Source organism: Pezoporus flaviventris, unplaced genomic scaffold, assembly GCF_033815535.1.
Source record: "Pezoporus flaviventris isolate CSIRO_AGI_PZ_B2104156 unplaced genomic scaffold, CSIRO_AGI_Pfla_v1 ptg000001l, whole genome shotgun sequence".
Lineage (NCBI taxonomy): Eukaryota > Metazoa > Chordata > Aves > Psittaciformes > Psittacidae > Pezoporus > Pezoporus flaviventris.
In genome coordinates, this window is record NW_026892549.1 from 18,939,012 (window position 1) to 18,954,713 (window position 15,702).

At 37.2% G+C, this 15,702-nt stretch overlaps 1 protein-coding gene across 3 annotated transcripts in view; it reads left to right on the forward strand.

The window, feature by feature from the left end:
- Positions 1-15,702, forward strand: part of PRKG1 (protein kinase cGMP-dependent 1) — a 483,102-nt gene that overhangs the window by 390,771 nt on the left and 76,629 nt on the right. For all 3 annotated transcript variants that reach the window (XM_061446715.1, XM_061446714.1, XM_061446725.1), the window contains exon 8: positions 15,327-15,392. In XM_061446715.1, coding sequence (XP_061302699.1) covers positions 15,327-15,392 — 66 coding nt within the window. The remainder of the gene's footprint in view (positions 1-15,326; positions 15,393-15,702) is intronic.

The window sequence follows — 15,702 nt, forward strand, 5'->3', positions numbered from 1 at the left end:
CCTAAGCGTCTCTTGCAGGAGCTGTAGGGACTAACGAGGGGCAGGTCATGGGCACAGGTTTCTCAGCTTCTCAAATAATCAGAGTGGGAGTGGGCTACACTGAGCACACATACATGGTGTATATATGCTCAGCAAAGGCTGAAGGACCTCAGATTTCTCCATGTCCTTCCTTGCCCTTGCTTCTTATCCAATTTAGTTGTCCTCTCCCACCTCCCTGCTTTCCTTCTCTTCTCCATGCACTGGTAGGGTGTAAGTCTTCACGCCAGCTTTGTCCAATTTTGAAAAAATGAAGGTATAAGAAGGATCCCACACTCATTCCTAGAACAAAACACACAAATTAATTGAAATGAGCTTTCACTGCTTTTGCAGATAATGAAGCAACATGTTTCTTCCCCAGGTCTAGAAGAGCATACACAGAGGGTCACTGATGCCTTCAGTTTTCAGCTATAGAGGCATCATGTGACTTGTCCATTTTGCATTGTTTTTCCAATTTTCATATACAAAGTTAAAAGCTATTTTGTGCATGTCTTTTCCAGACGTAGCCAGAACAAGAGGGGGTGTGAGAGTTTGTTGTTTTCTCTACTTTAACAGGTCCTTTCTTTTCCTTCAAGCAATAGGTGACAATTTGGCCTGAGTAGCCTGTGAAGAACCAGGCATGTAACAAATTCCTGTGATTTTATTCAAATGAAATACTATATTGGTCTCCCTTGATTCAGATAATTTAAACAATGAAAATCTAAACAGAAACCCCAAGTTCCTAATCTGTTTAAGTCTATACAAGTTACTCAGAACAGCATCTGTTGTCACTAGCTAGACTTTGAACTCAGATATTATTCATGCTATTTAATGGGGTGAAATTCTGCTTATTAACATGTTTTGAAAATTAATTGGTTTACTAATAATAGGGCTTTGTTTCCTCCAAATTCTTTGATTCTTTAACAAGGATAAAATATCAATATATCCCAAAGTGAAGTAATTAAGAGAGTTTGAGGTTTTTTCTATTCCCTGCCTGTGTTTCTCTCTAGTGAATTATTAAATAATGTGCTAAAGTGCAGCTTTTGAGTCCTTCATGATGAAAATGGGTCAAAGACCGTTTCATGTATGCCAAATTCTGTTTCTGTTGCTTTGCAAATTACTTTTCTGCAAATAATCTTTGCATAATTGTGTGGTTTGCTGCTTCTTACTTCCTTTTCAAAATACTTTTATAGTGTTACCATATTTTTTAAAGGTAAAAAGACTTAGAAAAGCAACAAAAACATGCATGTGTAGATATATAAACACAGTCAGTACATATGAAACAGATTGTACTGTTCAGAACTTACTAAAATGTGACACCTGTTCAGCTGAAACATGTTTATTTCAAGGAAATCTGTATGCAATTAAATGGTTTCCTCTTTAACTGTATACATTTTTTGGTCTTTCAGCTTCTTCTCGCTTGGTGCTATCTTATCAAGGCTAGTAGATTCATACCTCATAAAAAGTAGGTCTGCAAGGATCTAGTTTCTAGAACTCTTCTGATTTGCATAAGATTTAATGGAATTGTCCTTGAATGTGGTAATCAACATTTAATATATCTTAAAGACACTCTTGTTACCCACTGGCTGATTAAAATAGTAATGTACTTTGTGTGGTAGGATACTAGTGAACTTTTGCTTAATGAAAAAATTGGTAATTTCATACCTCTGGGTTGTTTCACATAGGGAATATTATTAATTAGTTGCTAGTGAGATACTAGTTCATTACAATGATTCAGAATAAATTTATAAGAATAATTGGTTTAAATCATTAATAGATTTGGCAAGCAAGCAGGTATTGACATCCTAGAATCAGAATTATGTCACTCACGATTTTCTTTAGCCTTTCATTTCATGCTTAAGCCGCATTTTACCTACAAAAATAACATTTTTTTTATTCCTATAGAGAACTGTATTTGCTCTTCTCTGTCTTTCTTGTCTTCTGAAAAAAAAATGTACCAAATCATATAAATATTATTGAGCGATCCTGATGGAGTGGGTCCACTGGAAATGGTTTTCCCACCAGCAAAGGGTGATTTCTAGGAATTGTTGCCATCTCAGGTATGGGAAACATGCTGCTGTGGGCCTGTCAAAAGCTCAGACTGCTGTTGGTGGATACTGCTGCCTCATGGATGGTGGAATATAGTGAAATTTGGCATCTTTGCCTAATGCTCTACCAGCTACAAGACTAACAGGCATTCCATGATGAATATGGGTGATTTAAGAAAAATCAGAAAATGCTAAGAAATTTTGATTGGGTACTTTTTTGAATCCCTTGTGTCCATTGGTTTTTTTTTTGCCTTTTAGTGCAAAATGTGCTCTTTTTTTTTGTGCAGTGATGAGAGAGCAGAAAAAAGTGCAGTAACGTGAAACTGAAACTGATGAAGATTTGAAAGAGGATAAAAAAGATGGAATGAGTGGAAAGAGGATAGAAAAAAGAATCATTGCAAACATATGCAGGGAAAGTCTTCATAACTGTTGCTTTACAAGAAGGGTAAGGGACACTGCAGGGACTCAGTTAGTTACCTTTAGTCTTTTTCTGTAGAACCTAAGAATTCTTACCAGTTGGTTTTCTTTTTCACTTAGTATGTGTTTCTGCTATGGAGTAAGGGAAACAGGGCTCAGCCTGTGATACTCAGTATGGACCAACAACTTAAAATAACTAGCCCCCAGTTTGAACACAATGTCAAATGCAGGCACATTCAAAGAATAGTAAATAAAAGCCATGAACAGATATTTTAAGTTTAATTTACTGCCTGTAAGCATGAAACAATATAATGTTTTAATGTATTTTTTCTCTAAAAAAAAAAAATCCCCAAACCTACATACTTTTTAAAAAATCGTTTTGAATCAAAAAAAAAAAAATGACCTAGGGTTGCCTTTATTTTGCCTATATTAGGCTACTGTGAATCCTTCCTTGAAATATGCCTGTGAAATTTTAGCACTTGGGGAAGACACTCATTTATATATAAACTTTGCTATGTCACAAATAAACCAGAATTTCACATCTTTAGAAAATTAATTGAGCATGAATTGCCTTCCTATAGAGACACTGACATCCCAAGAACACCTGGTGGTACTATTACTGCCAAACAAGAAAGATCCATATTGTTAATATTAATACAAGAAAATTTAGAAATTTAATTCTTGATTTCCTGATGACTTTCACAGACTACTTAGACTGCTTTATTCAAAAGCCATCTCTATAATTCATCCATAGACCTTATTTCTGTAGAGCTTGTGAAGGGCCCGGAGCACAACTCTTATGAGGAACGCCTGAGGGAACTGGGGTTGTTTAATCTGGATAAGAGAAGGCTCGGGGGGACCCTATTGCTCTCTACAGCTACCTGAAAGGAGGTTGTAGTGACATGGGGGTCAGTCTCTTTTCCCAAGTAACAAGCAATAGGACAAGAGGTAATGGTCTCAAGCTGCAGCAGGGGAGGTTTAGATTGGATATTTGAAACAATTCTTCACTGAAAAGGTGATTGGGCATTGGAACAGGCTGCCCAGGGCAGCGGTGGAAACACCATCCCTGGAAGTGTTAAAGCCATGTAGATGAGGCCCTTAGTGGCACGGTTTAGTGGCGGTCTTGGCAATTCTGGCATAAAGGTTGGACTTGATGATCTTAAAGGTCTTCTCCAACCCAGTTGATTCTGTGATTCTATGTTAAGATTTCTGGGCTTGCCACTGCTGTGATAACTGCAGGTAAGATGAAAGTTGGAGATAGATTTAAAAAAAAACACAAAAGAAAAGAAAAAAATGTGATACCCCATTCTTCATCACTAGTGCAGGGTTTGTATTTTGTGGTTATAGAAGATGGCATAGGCCATAATACAGTAAAACACTACAATGTAATCCATGTCATAATCATTTTGTAAAGTGTATGTGAGTTATGAGAAGTGATACCCATAAATTGCAAGTACATCCGATTTAAAATTCTGCTGTGGTTTGCTGGCATTTGAGCTGAATAATGATTGTACGGAAGAAAACCCAGGTAATCTTTCTGCTACTGTTTGAGTGATATGAAGAGGCTTTTTTTTTTTTGTTCTGTAGATATTATTACTAATGCAGTGACTTTTAAGCAACTTGATGTGACAACAAACCATAAGCAAAACCCCAGTGCTTTGTTTTAGATACTGTAAATTTTAGTGGTATTTTAGTGGGATTTATGTCTGAATTCTAATCCTACCTAAGCTTTCTCCCTTTCTAGAGCTGGATATGGTTTTCTTTGTATATATTTAGCAAAAATGCAGTTCAATGTTACATCAGTTAAAAGTGGTTGGAAGCCAGTGTGTTTCAGTGTTCTTGATCATTTTATTTAAGCTTTGACTTGTACTTCTCCTTCAACCCAGCATTATTTAAAAACGTTTTAATCCCTTGTCAAAATTCAGTAGGAGATCACCTATTTTAACACTCGAAGTGGTTTAGTGCAAACCCAGAGAGGCACTTCACCCCACCAGAGGAGGGGCTTGAACTCATGTTGGTTGCATCCTTGGGAGAAAGTCTATCGTCTCTCAAAGTGTTAGAATTTATGATTTGATTTCATTTGAAATTCATTTTTTAATTAGAAATACACTACTTAGAGGGACATGTCTGCCTCACCAAAAGAGTATCATCTTAACTGATTTATTTAGAACCTTTTAATGTGCTAGGGCTGTTGCATGGAACTGTGATGTACAGAGAGTTTTGTTCCAGATGAAGCTGATAATGGTCCAGTAAATTGTACATGGATTAGGTGGTTCAGAATCTGGAGAAGGGCAGCAGTCCTGCCATGCAAACTGGATGTGTGAGGAAAGGGAAGAACAGAGGATAAATCTGTACCTGCCTGTACTTTCTGATGCTAGTCATTCTGCAGTTTCCCATGTTAAATGGCCTTGTATTCAAACATGATATTGGGATTCATCATAATTTGTTCTTAAATATCTGCTTGGCTGATATAAAAGAAGGAGAAAGTTTCTTGGAGAGTCATAATGGCTTTTAATTGTGGCTATAATAATTGTTTAGTTTCTGTTGTGCATTCCCCAGTGCTGGCTGCTGAATCTTCCACCTTGATACTGATGTGTTTATCTGTGTGTGTCATAAAAATCTCACTCATATAAAATTATATAAAACTCATGTAAAATCATATAAAACTATCCCTCAAAGCAATAAAATCCAATATGTCAGGGTGGTATATGTGCCCCCAGAAGAAGACTGGCCATTCTGCAGTACAAAAGAGCTGATATAACATCATGCTTTTGAGACCAACAATAAGATACTTCTTGTTGGGGTTGTTCAAAGCAGTAGCAATATTCATCACCATACCAATGTCAGTTGGAGATGAGGCCAGGAGTAAGGGTCTGTCAGTTTTCTGCTGGGAATACGCTAGGTGACAATCCTAATTGCTCTCTTAACACTTATAGCATACTCCCAGCAACATAATTTCCTGTAGGTCAGAGATGTGTTACCCCACTGGTGCCTGAAACTAATTAATTTCTTTCCATGTCAGTTCTATTCCTTGGGTAGGATTCTCACAGCAACAGAGAAGAGCTGCTCACAGGCATGGTTTGTAATTCTCTTAGACATGTCAGTTGTAAAACTTAAAAAGTATTTTTAATAAAAAACAGAAAGTCATTTTTATCAGCATAACATACTTCTAACAGTTGCAGTATTCCCAGATTATACATATAAGGAATTATTCGATGTGTTTATCAGAGTTTGATGTGATGCTTTTCTGCAGCAGGTGCATAGAGAAGACTCAGGGGGAGTGAAATAGATCTTAGGCACTTGCTCTTATTCCTTGCTTTTATTTGTCTTTATTAAGGAAATACATTCTTGAAAATGAGATCTACAAAACCCTGTAGTAGGGATGTGTCATGCACTATGTGTGTGGTGTATTGTTTTAAGACCAATAATCCTTATTGGTAGAAGGTTATGGTTTTTTTTCAAGTTTAAGCTCTGTTTTCAGTAAGGTTACTGGTTATTTTGGTACTTGTAAATTTGTCTTTTCTAATTTAGTTTGTTTAATTTTGTCTTTAAAACCTGTAAACCAGGTGTTTTGAATAATACTTAAATTGATGCTTTCCAAAATACTGTATATCTTGTCCTCATCATAGAGCTACTGGGATCAGAAGGGGCCTCTGGAGCTCCTCTGGTTCATTCTGCTCCTACAAGCAAAACCAGTTTTTGTTTTCTTCATTTAACTGTCTTGTGAATTAAGTGAGATCATGCCTAGTAACTATGAGATTTTTATTTGGTTTTATCAAATAAAACATTGATTTGATTTGATTTGATTTTTTTGCTAAAGGAAGAGTAGGCACTGGAGGAGAGGTGGTTGTTATAACTGGCCATGCTGTAACTGTAGGCCAAGATGAAGGTGACGGCATAGAAATTATTACAAAAAAGGTAAACAAATATTTTAAAAGAAAGTAGATTCAGACTTACAGGGACCTGATTATCTCCATCCTCAAGCTCAGGTCGATCTAGTTTCTGAAACTGGACATGTGAATCTTCAAGTCATGAGTGCCATCATAAGTGGGAAGAGCAAGAGACATCAGGAAAAGTGGGGCCATATATTGGCTACCAGCTGGAAAATGCAATGTTATATAATCTTTAGTTATCCTTTCCCTCCAAATTTGTTGCAAAGGCTTGAAGGAAAATGCTATACGTTGTGTCTGTGCAGGAGAACTCTATTTTTGGACAAGGAAACCACAGCAGGCATTATCTGTCTGGACTTGAACACAAAGTTGTATGTGGCACCACATGGAGATGAAATGGGACTCCTGGACTATTGGCAGAAAGTGCTGGGTGAAGGTCCCAGTGAGGCTGCTCAGGGTAATTAAAGCTTGTTGGCACACTCTAGGTAATGACAGATCCCTTATTTTATGAATATAAAATGCAGTCTTTGATATCAGTGACAGCTGTTGGGTAGAATGGAAGAAAATAAAATCATTTCTGGGATAACAAAAAGATGCAGTGAATTTGGCCTGCAGAAGTGAAGAAGAGATGGGTGGATCTGGAGGAGTCAGTGACATGGGGAGGAATTAAGATGAGCATGGTCACCAGGGTTGGGGCACTCAGATCCAATGACACAATCAAAGCATTGGCCATGGGAAGAGGTAGATGAGAGTATGGTGCACACCACATGCATTACATGGGATTGAACTGAACTGAAATATATGGAGTGGGAATTTGGTACCCAGGAAGCTTGGTGGTGGAGGCTGGAAGTGTCAGCTAACAAGTGGTATTGAAAAAATATCTCCCATGGCTTAGTGTCTAGATCCTGCTGCTGACATCTGTTAAGGAGAAGCCATAATCTCATTACAACCCCCCCCTTCTACTCTTTGCAGTGCTTAAGAATTTAACAAGAGCATTGCTTAAAATATAGTTATTCTTAAAAAAAAAACAACAAAACATGAATTCACAATAAAGTCTAAAAAAATGTTCTTAACCAAAAAAAGCCTTTTGTCATTTGCGCATAGGCCAGACATTCTTGCAATGAGATATGGTTTCAATAGACAAATACATTGCTCATCACTTCAGCATGACAAAGGGTATTTGTCCCAGTACTCCTATGCATAAAGCCCGGAAAGAAAAAGAACGTAACAGTCATAGAAATACCTGAAGGGAGAAAAAAAAGAATCTGGCTGTGTACGAACTCAACCTGTAAGCAGCTACTTTGGATGCAGTTGTTTCCACTAATCTGGCCAAAGATTCTCTGTGTTAATGTAGGGTGTAGAATATAAATACAGTGGTTACAGCTAGTAAGGCTGGCATGGTATCTGAGTGGCACAGTTAAGGGATAACCTGATCCCTAGTTCTGCAGCAATCGCATGCATGTGGCTTTTTGAGCACTCCAACACAGTAAAGACATTAGGCCAAGTGGATGTGGTCTCATTAATTCTTGAAGAGAAGCCAGCTGCCAGTTCTGGTAGTGCAGAGGCTAATTGCTGCCTGTACAATCTAATGCGCCTTGCTCAAGCTCCTTTAAAAGAGGTTTGCACATATTGTTGTATACCTTTACTGCTTCTGAGATTTAACTATGACCTTTTGCATGTGGTTTAGAATGCTGTTGTGTAAGAACAGTATTGGTGTTGTTCGTGTATAATAGGTGTATCATATTACTTTAACTCTCAGATCACAGTTAGATTTGATTTTAATCTGACTGTTTTCATAAATAATGGCAAGACAGAAACCACTCAGGGTGTTTGCGTGTTAAATTAGTTGTGGCAGAGGCTATAGGGTTTTTTTCTGAGTAGTTTGCAATTATCAATTATGGATTAAATACAGTGAGAATAAACAGAAGGCGCAGAACACTGCCTTTAATGCTGTTACCCATGTGGTTCATAACCCTTTCATATTGTTGCAGCCACAATTACCTTGCAGCCAGGAGTTAGAAGAAGAACCTGATTATGCCTCACAGCAAGGGGAAAATCCTCGTGCTGACTGTCAAAAGAGCAGGTATCATCAGATTTCGCCAGCTTCATGGCAATCAAATGGCAGCAAGACCTTTTTTCTCTTCTTTCAGATCAGGAGGAGCAGTACTCTTCTCAGAATAGTTTGCATGTGACATAACCCCCTCTAGGTTTCCTGAATCACTGGCAGTTTATGATTATATATATAAATGTGAAGGTGGAGAGCAAGGCCTGATTTTGCACCAACTTTTAAATATGTAACAAGAGGTCCCTGTGTTATCAATACCCTCTGTATCTCCCCATTTGCTTTGAAGTGGCGGGAATGGGTCTGATATTGTCATATATGATAGAGCTTGTCATAGTGCTTCTGATTTAATTAATGCAATTTTTTTTGGAAAATTTATCTACATTGCATTTATTGATTTCAGCATAGGTATTCTGATGTAACACCTGTTAATTCAGAAGCATCACTATGTCAGACCTCTACTCCAATAAAAATAAGTCAGTAGTCATCTCATGTTGTTTCTTCTGTTTATAGATCTATAGACCCAGGAGAACACAAAGTGAGAAAAAGCAGTTTTCTCATTGTAATGTAGGAATCCAACAGTGAAATATAGCAATATAGTGAAATGCAAGAAATGTTCCTACATACAGAAGTGTATACTTATATAGGAATATAGGGAAATATAGGGATATCGGAATCAGATGTGAAATGGCATGTTGAAGGCTAGGCTATAGGCAGTGGCAGGGCAGACAAAGGAGCAGTCACAGTCCAGTGCAATATTTGTAATAGCATCTGTTTCTGCATATGATGACTGCAAAAATTATATATATATTTTTTTAAATTAGGGCATTCACATTAGTACCAAAATAAATTGCATTTTATGTAAAATGGACTTGATTTTTCATATTCGTGAAACTGAAAGGAAATGGAAGCCCTCCAGGCTTCATAGAGCCTGGAGGCTCCAGCTCCCTCCACCTTTTCATGAAATAACATCTGTCATTAACATGAAGCAGAAAATAATTGTCAGACTTCACACAGCATCCTGAAATGATCCCAGCACATCGTGACTTCTTGGAAGAATTTTGAGTTAAAACTTGTCATAATCTTAGCAGCAGGTGTTGGGAGTTTCATTTATTTTTAAAAGCGTCAGTACAGTAAGGATGGAGCAGAACTTTTTTAGCAACAAGGTCAGGACCCGTTCACCATCTCTGAGTCCTTAACTTCTTAAATATTAAAATAAGTTATTAGAAAGGGCTAGTTTTTTATAAATCCTGTTGTGCAGTCCTTGCCAGGACTTAAACCCTTCAGATGGAGCCACTGGCAGTATAAATGTGTTTTAACAGTAAGTGCTAATGATCTGTTCACAAGTGGTAAATTATTAAAAGGAGTCAGTACATTTTCTAGCCTATTTGGACAGTCGTATGGTTTGCTTATATTGAATTTAAAAACTGTAAAATAGTTTTTTTAAACCATTTTCTCTGAATGAACTGTAATTTTTTTTATAAGAAATGTTTCCTTTTCCCAGTAGCCATATAGCCTAAATTGCAGAGAAGTGCAGGTGGTAGTGTGCACATTTTGATAAATGCTTTCAAATTGGGGTATCTTAAAGCAGTTTCTCTTTCCTACCTTATTTCATTCCCTTGACAGAGGTGTGATTTTAATGCCTGTGGGGATTTTCACGGCTTTTATTGTACAGCATGACTCTTTCAAGTGCAGCTTTTTTAAGTTGTATGTTTGATTAGGTTCACATTAAAATTTTATTTTAGAAGACCAGACTGTGTTTATTAATTCCAGTAATGTATTTTTGTAGTCAAAACCAATTGCAAATGGATGTTGTGTTGTCAGAAAGCTGTAGCATTGCGAAGCCAAACACCAGTCTACAAGGGGTCTTTTTACCCTATGGAAATCAGTCAATAGATTCAGGTAACTGATAGAGACCATGGCTTACACCATCAATCATGATGGACTTTATCACCATTCTGTAGGTCTGCATTGACTTGACTTCAGCGATGGTGACCAAGAAAAAGTAGAAAAGAGGGTGTGGAGTGGCACCAATTCTACCAATTGAAGGTGCCTTAAAATGCCATGTGTGTTAGGTTACCACATCATTTACAGGGATTGTCCTAACGTTTCAGATAAAACTTTCTACAGAAAGTGACAGACACCTGTCTTGATCAGACTGTGTTTCTTGGGAAGAGTGATGGGCATCCTATCTAAATGGTCCTGTAGACTCTCAAAAGGCTATTGGCTGCAGCAGTATCCCAAATTGTATATTTATTATTGTTGGGTTTTTTTCTTTCTTTCTCTAAAAGTTATGACTGCAGTCTGTTTTTCTTTGTCCAAGTAACTGAAGGACCTCAACCAGTCACCAAGTGTAGACGGGTCAGTGTCTGATCCTTGCTGGTTGCTCTGCAGAAGCTGCTGCTTCCTGGAAGAGTCCTATCGGAGAAAGCTCAAGTCCCATGGGATTTCTGGAAATGAGTATTTAGATCATTTAAACTTGAGAATAGTGTTAATGAGGGTTTTAAAAGAAAATATGGAGAAAAAAAAAAAAGTAGGTCTTCCCTGGTGGATTTTAAAACCTTGCTGTAGGAAGACTATTTGGAGGTTACTAATTTGCTGATATTCAAGTTCTTTAATGCATTTTACCACTTTCCAGCATTGTACACTTGACCTTGTACAGAATCTTTTAATAAGGTTGATTTGAAGTATTAAGAGCAAGGGATGTCAGAAATAAGCGGGGGGGGGGGAAAGGGAAAAATCAGTTATTAACTTGAATGTAGCAGTAGCTCAAAACCCAGCATCTCTACTTCCCCGTATGATTTTCTTGGGTATTTCTGATTACACCATGATTTTTTATCATGGGAGATAAAAATTATCTTTATCTATCTATTTATTCTGAAGAGTGGTACCCGAATTTGGCAGTCTTCTGAAAAAACAGCCCTAGCTCTAAGCTAGTGTTTGCCTACCTATAGACCTAAAAATGTCTCTACTGTATTTTAGCTTGAAATCAATTTTGACTGACAAAATGCCCCTCAGGAGGCGAACAGAAAAGGCTTGGCTGTAAATATGATACTTCCAGCAGCAGGGTACTCCTACTGCGTAATAAATACTATTTTGTGCTGGGAGGCTGTGTCTGGGGAAAACAATCCCAAAATCCTGACAGAATTTATTCCAAGGCTGGACCACTTGTGTCCCTGATGCACGTCTTCAAGCAAATATAATGATATATTGTTAAATTACATCATCCAAATGTATTTTTATTTATTTGACAAATTATATAGGCATCTTTAAGGGACTCTGTGTGGTAGGAGCTATGAGAGCCAGTGTTGGAGCAGGACTTTGATGAGTTAAGCTACGGAGGAAGATAAAAAAGCAAAAAGATAGGAAATCATCTCAAAGATTTTTAAATCTAAGACTTTTTTTTGCAGTCTAATGTAAAATCTGGGAACAGAGGCTGACATATGACCTTATCTCTGATTAAAGGTGTCTTGCATCTTTTGTATTCACATTTTCCAGCACAGCTTTGTAAATCATGTAATCAGTATATTTTTATCAGAAAAGTTCCTGGAAATGGTTAAAAAAATACTGTGCTTAAAGTAAATTGTTGGCAGTTTATCAGAAGCAAAATTATTGAAACTTCCTGAGTTGTAAGTGGTGAACTGGGTTACAAATTATAGGAAGAAAAATAATGTATGCATTTTATCTCTTAAATAATGTACTCATGTTTACAGTGATGTGATAACACGCTTTGGTAGAGCTTTAGGAATGTTGCCATCTAATTCTGCTGTGGATTAAGGAGTTGAAGCACAGAAGTACAAGGTCTCCTGTCACAGTTTTTGGCATGTGCTCAGGGCAGAGGCTGTGCCCACTTGTGTGCAGCTGCATATCAATTTGTGGTTCCAAAATACCCTCTGCTTGTATTTCCCGATGATGCATCCTAGAAAGCCCCCACAGCAGCTGTGACCTTTCGCCAAGTCCCAGAGTTTGAAGCTGCGGGGGCTGTAAAATAACCCCAGCTCGCCTGAAGGACAAAATATAGTAGCGGTTGGAAGGAAGCAGGCATTTTCCCATGGGGAAATGGTGGAGGCAAACAGTAGTGATGGAGTTTTCAGAGAGTGAAGGCAATTCCTCTGATGAAGAGTGCTGTTTCTCAGGGAGCAGTGATGAGTACTCCTGCGATGAAGCCCAGAAAGTGTCTGAGTCAGTGCTTGCAAGCAAGGCTTTCACATATTTATTTGTGGCATTTGATGGTGTCCATTTCTAATAATTACTTTTGCATTTAATGCCATGTGCTTCCAACAATTACTTTTGCATTTAATGCCATGCATTCCTAGTAATTACTTGTTGCATTTAATTTCATGCACTTTGCGTAGTTACTTTCGAATTTAATGCTGTGCACTTTCAAACTTATAATAATTACTTGTTGCATTTAATGCTAAATGCTGTAGCTGGTGGATGCCTGTTGAAATATTACCTTTCAGAACATGGACTGACAATTTGTTTTGCTTGAAGGTGTCTGAGGTTAATTTGTAGATCAGTGGCATGGCCCTAGGTATGTTTGTCATTTTTATGCCTATGTGATGTGTTGGCAGTGTTTGGAAGTCTGAGTGTGTATTGTATTTCACATCTGATGCACATAAAGGTTTAATGTTTATATAGAGCTGAAAATACGTTGTTTTTTTTTCCCTTCTGTTTTTAGAAACTTTATGAGATTTTTAATCCTGCTTGCACCCTGTTTGGTGAACATCCACTAACACAAGAGCATCTGAGATTTTTAAACCCACTACAATCAATTTCAATTGTGGAAACATAAAGCTGTTTTCCCCCATTGGTCTCTTCATTCAGTATTTGTGGAATGAGGCTCCTGCATAAGTGGAAAGAGTAGTGTTTGTAGGCAAGGTTGTGCAGGATGGCTTTGGAGATACCCAAACATAGGGATTTCTTTCCATAACACTTCATATGTGAGCCATTTAATCATTCATTTTTTTAAAAATGTGTGGTTTTTTTTTCCCCTGATTTATCAGTTATTTCTAACATAACATGAGGAAACCTCAGAGTTGCGTGACTTTGCATTACAAAAACTGTGTTGTTCCTCCAGTTTGAGTGTTTGTGTGAAGTGAAATGCCTTTTGGGAAAGTACCTTCATTCTACATTTATTTCATGCTGATTAAAAGTATGTATTAAGTTCAAGGTAGTGGAAACCTTAACAGTTACTTGTGCATTTTAATCCCTAATATTAACGTTTATTTAAAATGTTTGAACTGAAGCAACCAATAGCTGTGTTTTACCTGTCTGTAATCATATAACTATAATATACTAACTGTAATCACGTCTATAATCTGCAACTGTAAAGTTATAAAGTGGCTTTTTGTCACAGAAAAGTATCTGAGATAATGGAATAAATGTGTTAAGTTTTATCTGGAATTATTGAACAACCAAAAGTTTGCATACTCATTTTAGTGTATTAATATACTGGCAGAAGTTCACTACAGCAACATAATAGGCTATTAGATATTATCATTCCTTATCCTCTCTATATTTACCAAAGTTTTAGAAGTTAATAGATATAATTGTTTTCTGCTACTTAGCTACTTCTTTCTACTTGCTTTAAATTACCATAATTTTGTTTATCAGTATGGATAAATTAATACTAATGCACACTTATTTTAATTGAAAATAGACTGGAAGGCATCATTTAAATGTAGGCTTGAATATTATTCATTTGTATTTCTGCTTGCTTTGTTATAAGGATATTAAAGTAAAGATAGCTCAGAAATAATTAAAGTCGATAATTAATTGAAGTCAATTAATGACTACCTCAAGGGGAGAGTGCATATTCCTGTAGGAGTGCACATGTACCACCCCTTTTTTTTTTTACTATATTACTGCTTTAATATCTCCAGTCTTTAAACAGGGGAAATGCTATTCCTAACAGCATTTTTAAATCTCATTTTCGGCTTCAGTGGTAATGTACAGTGGTTTTCCAGCCTAAATTAGTTAGGTGTGCTTAAAAGAGGTGGGTCTCTTTTGCCTGTAATCCCCTTAACGTTTCCTACATGGAAAGGTTTGGAGTCAATTTGAGTAAAACAGCTACTCTGAATCATGTATGTTTGTTTAGCCAATGCAGATAATGTAACGGCATCTCTTAAACCCTGATGAAACACTGAATCAGTCTGATTAAAATGAATTAACTTCAGATTGTATAACTTGGGCTGGCCACAGCTAAATTCTCGGTGGGTCAGGAAGAGGGGGAATACAAAGCATTTGGTAATGAAGACAAAGAAACAAATCTAAGTGCAATATTTTTAATTTCTGGAAAGCTGGTGAAAATAACCAGCACCGTGTTTTAATGTTGTGACCTTTCAAAAGTTCTTTACTAATCAGGCCCCTTTCACAGGCAGAGTTCCAGCCTCCCCCATGCTCATACAGCAAATGCAAGTCCTATACATTGTACCTACTCTGAGTAGCAGAGCTGACATCCTTCTTAATTAGATGCTTCATGTTCCAGCACTGAGATGTTATGTGGGGTTTCGGAGAGAAGGACATAAGCAGAAGACTAAATGTTCGTAAATAAATTTATGTATATAGCCCATATTTTGATAAAACTGTTTCTGTGCACAAATGTGCATGGTAAGGAATGAGGCTTTGACTAAAACAGGTAACAAGCATGGACTGATGCATAGCTGGATGTCTTATTTACAAGGGGAATCTGTTTCTTTTTTTCTGCTCATGCATGGTTTTTAGCTTTTGCGGTTTTGAAGCCTTTATTGATGATGAACATCAAATCGATACAGGGGAAAAGCTTTGGAACCAAGAAATTTATTCCTGAAGTGCTTTAAGAATGTGTTTGGAAAAATAAAGATTGCCATGAAAGTAATACAGTTCATTTAAGAAAAGTATTTTTCCTTTCAGGGAGGATGTCAGAACAGCCAATGTCATTGCAGCTGAAGCGGTAACTTGTCTGGTCATAGACAGAGAGTAAGTACATAATTTTCATGCTTTGGGGTGGGGAATATCTCCAGTTCTCACCTTTCACAGTTTTTAAGTAGAGCCTTTGATCATTTTCTCCATTTAATTTTGAGTCATACAGTCACAGTATATATGTGTCCTTGCTGAAGTAGAGGAAAGGTCCTCCTAAATCAAGAAGATAAAACTCAGTAGTGACAAATGCAAACAGTTAAGAAGTGCAGAAAGACGAAATGGAAATAAATGGGGAGATAGCATTACTGTGGAAATGGATCCAGGCGTTATGCTTGAACACAGATTGCAGTTTTGGTCATCAAAATGT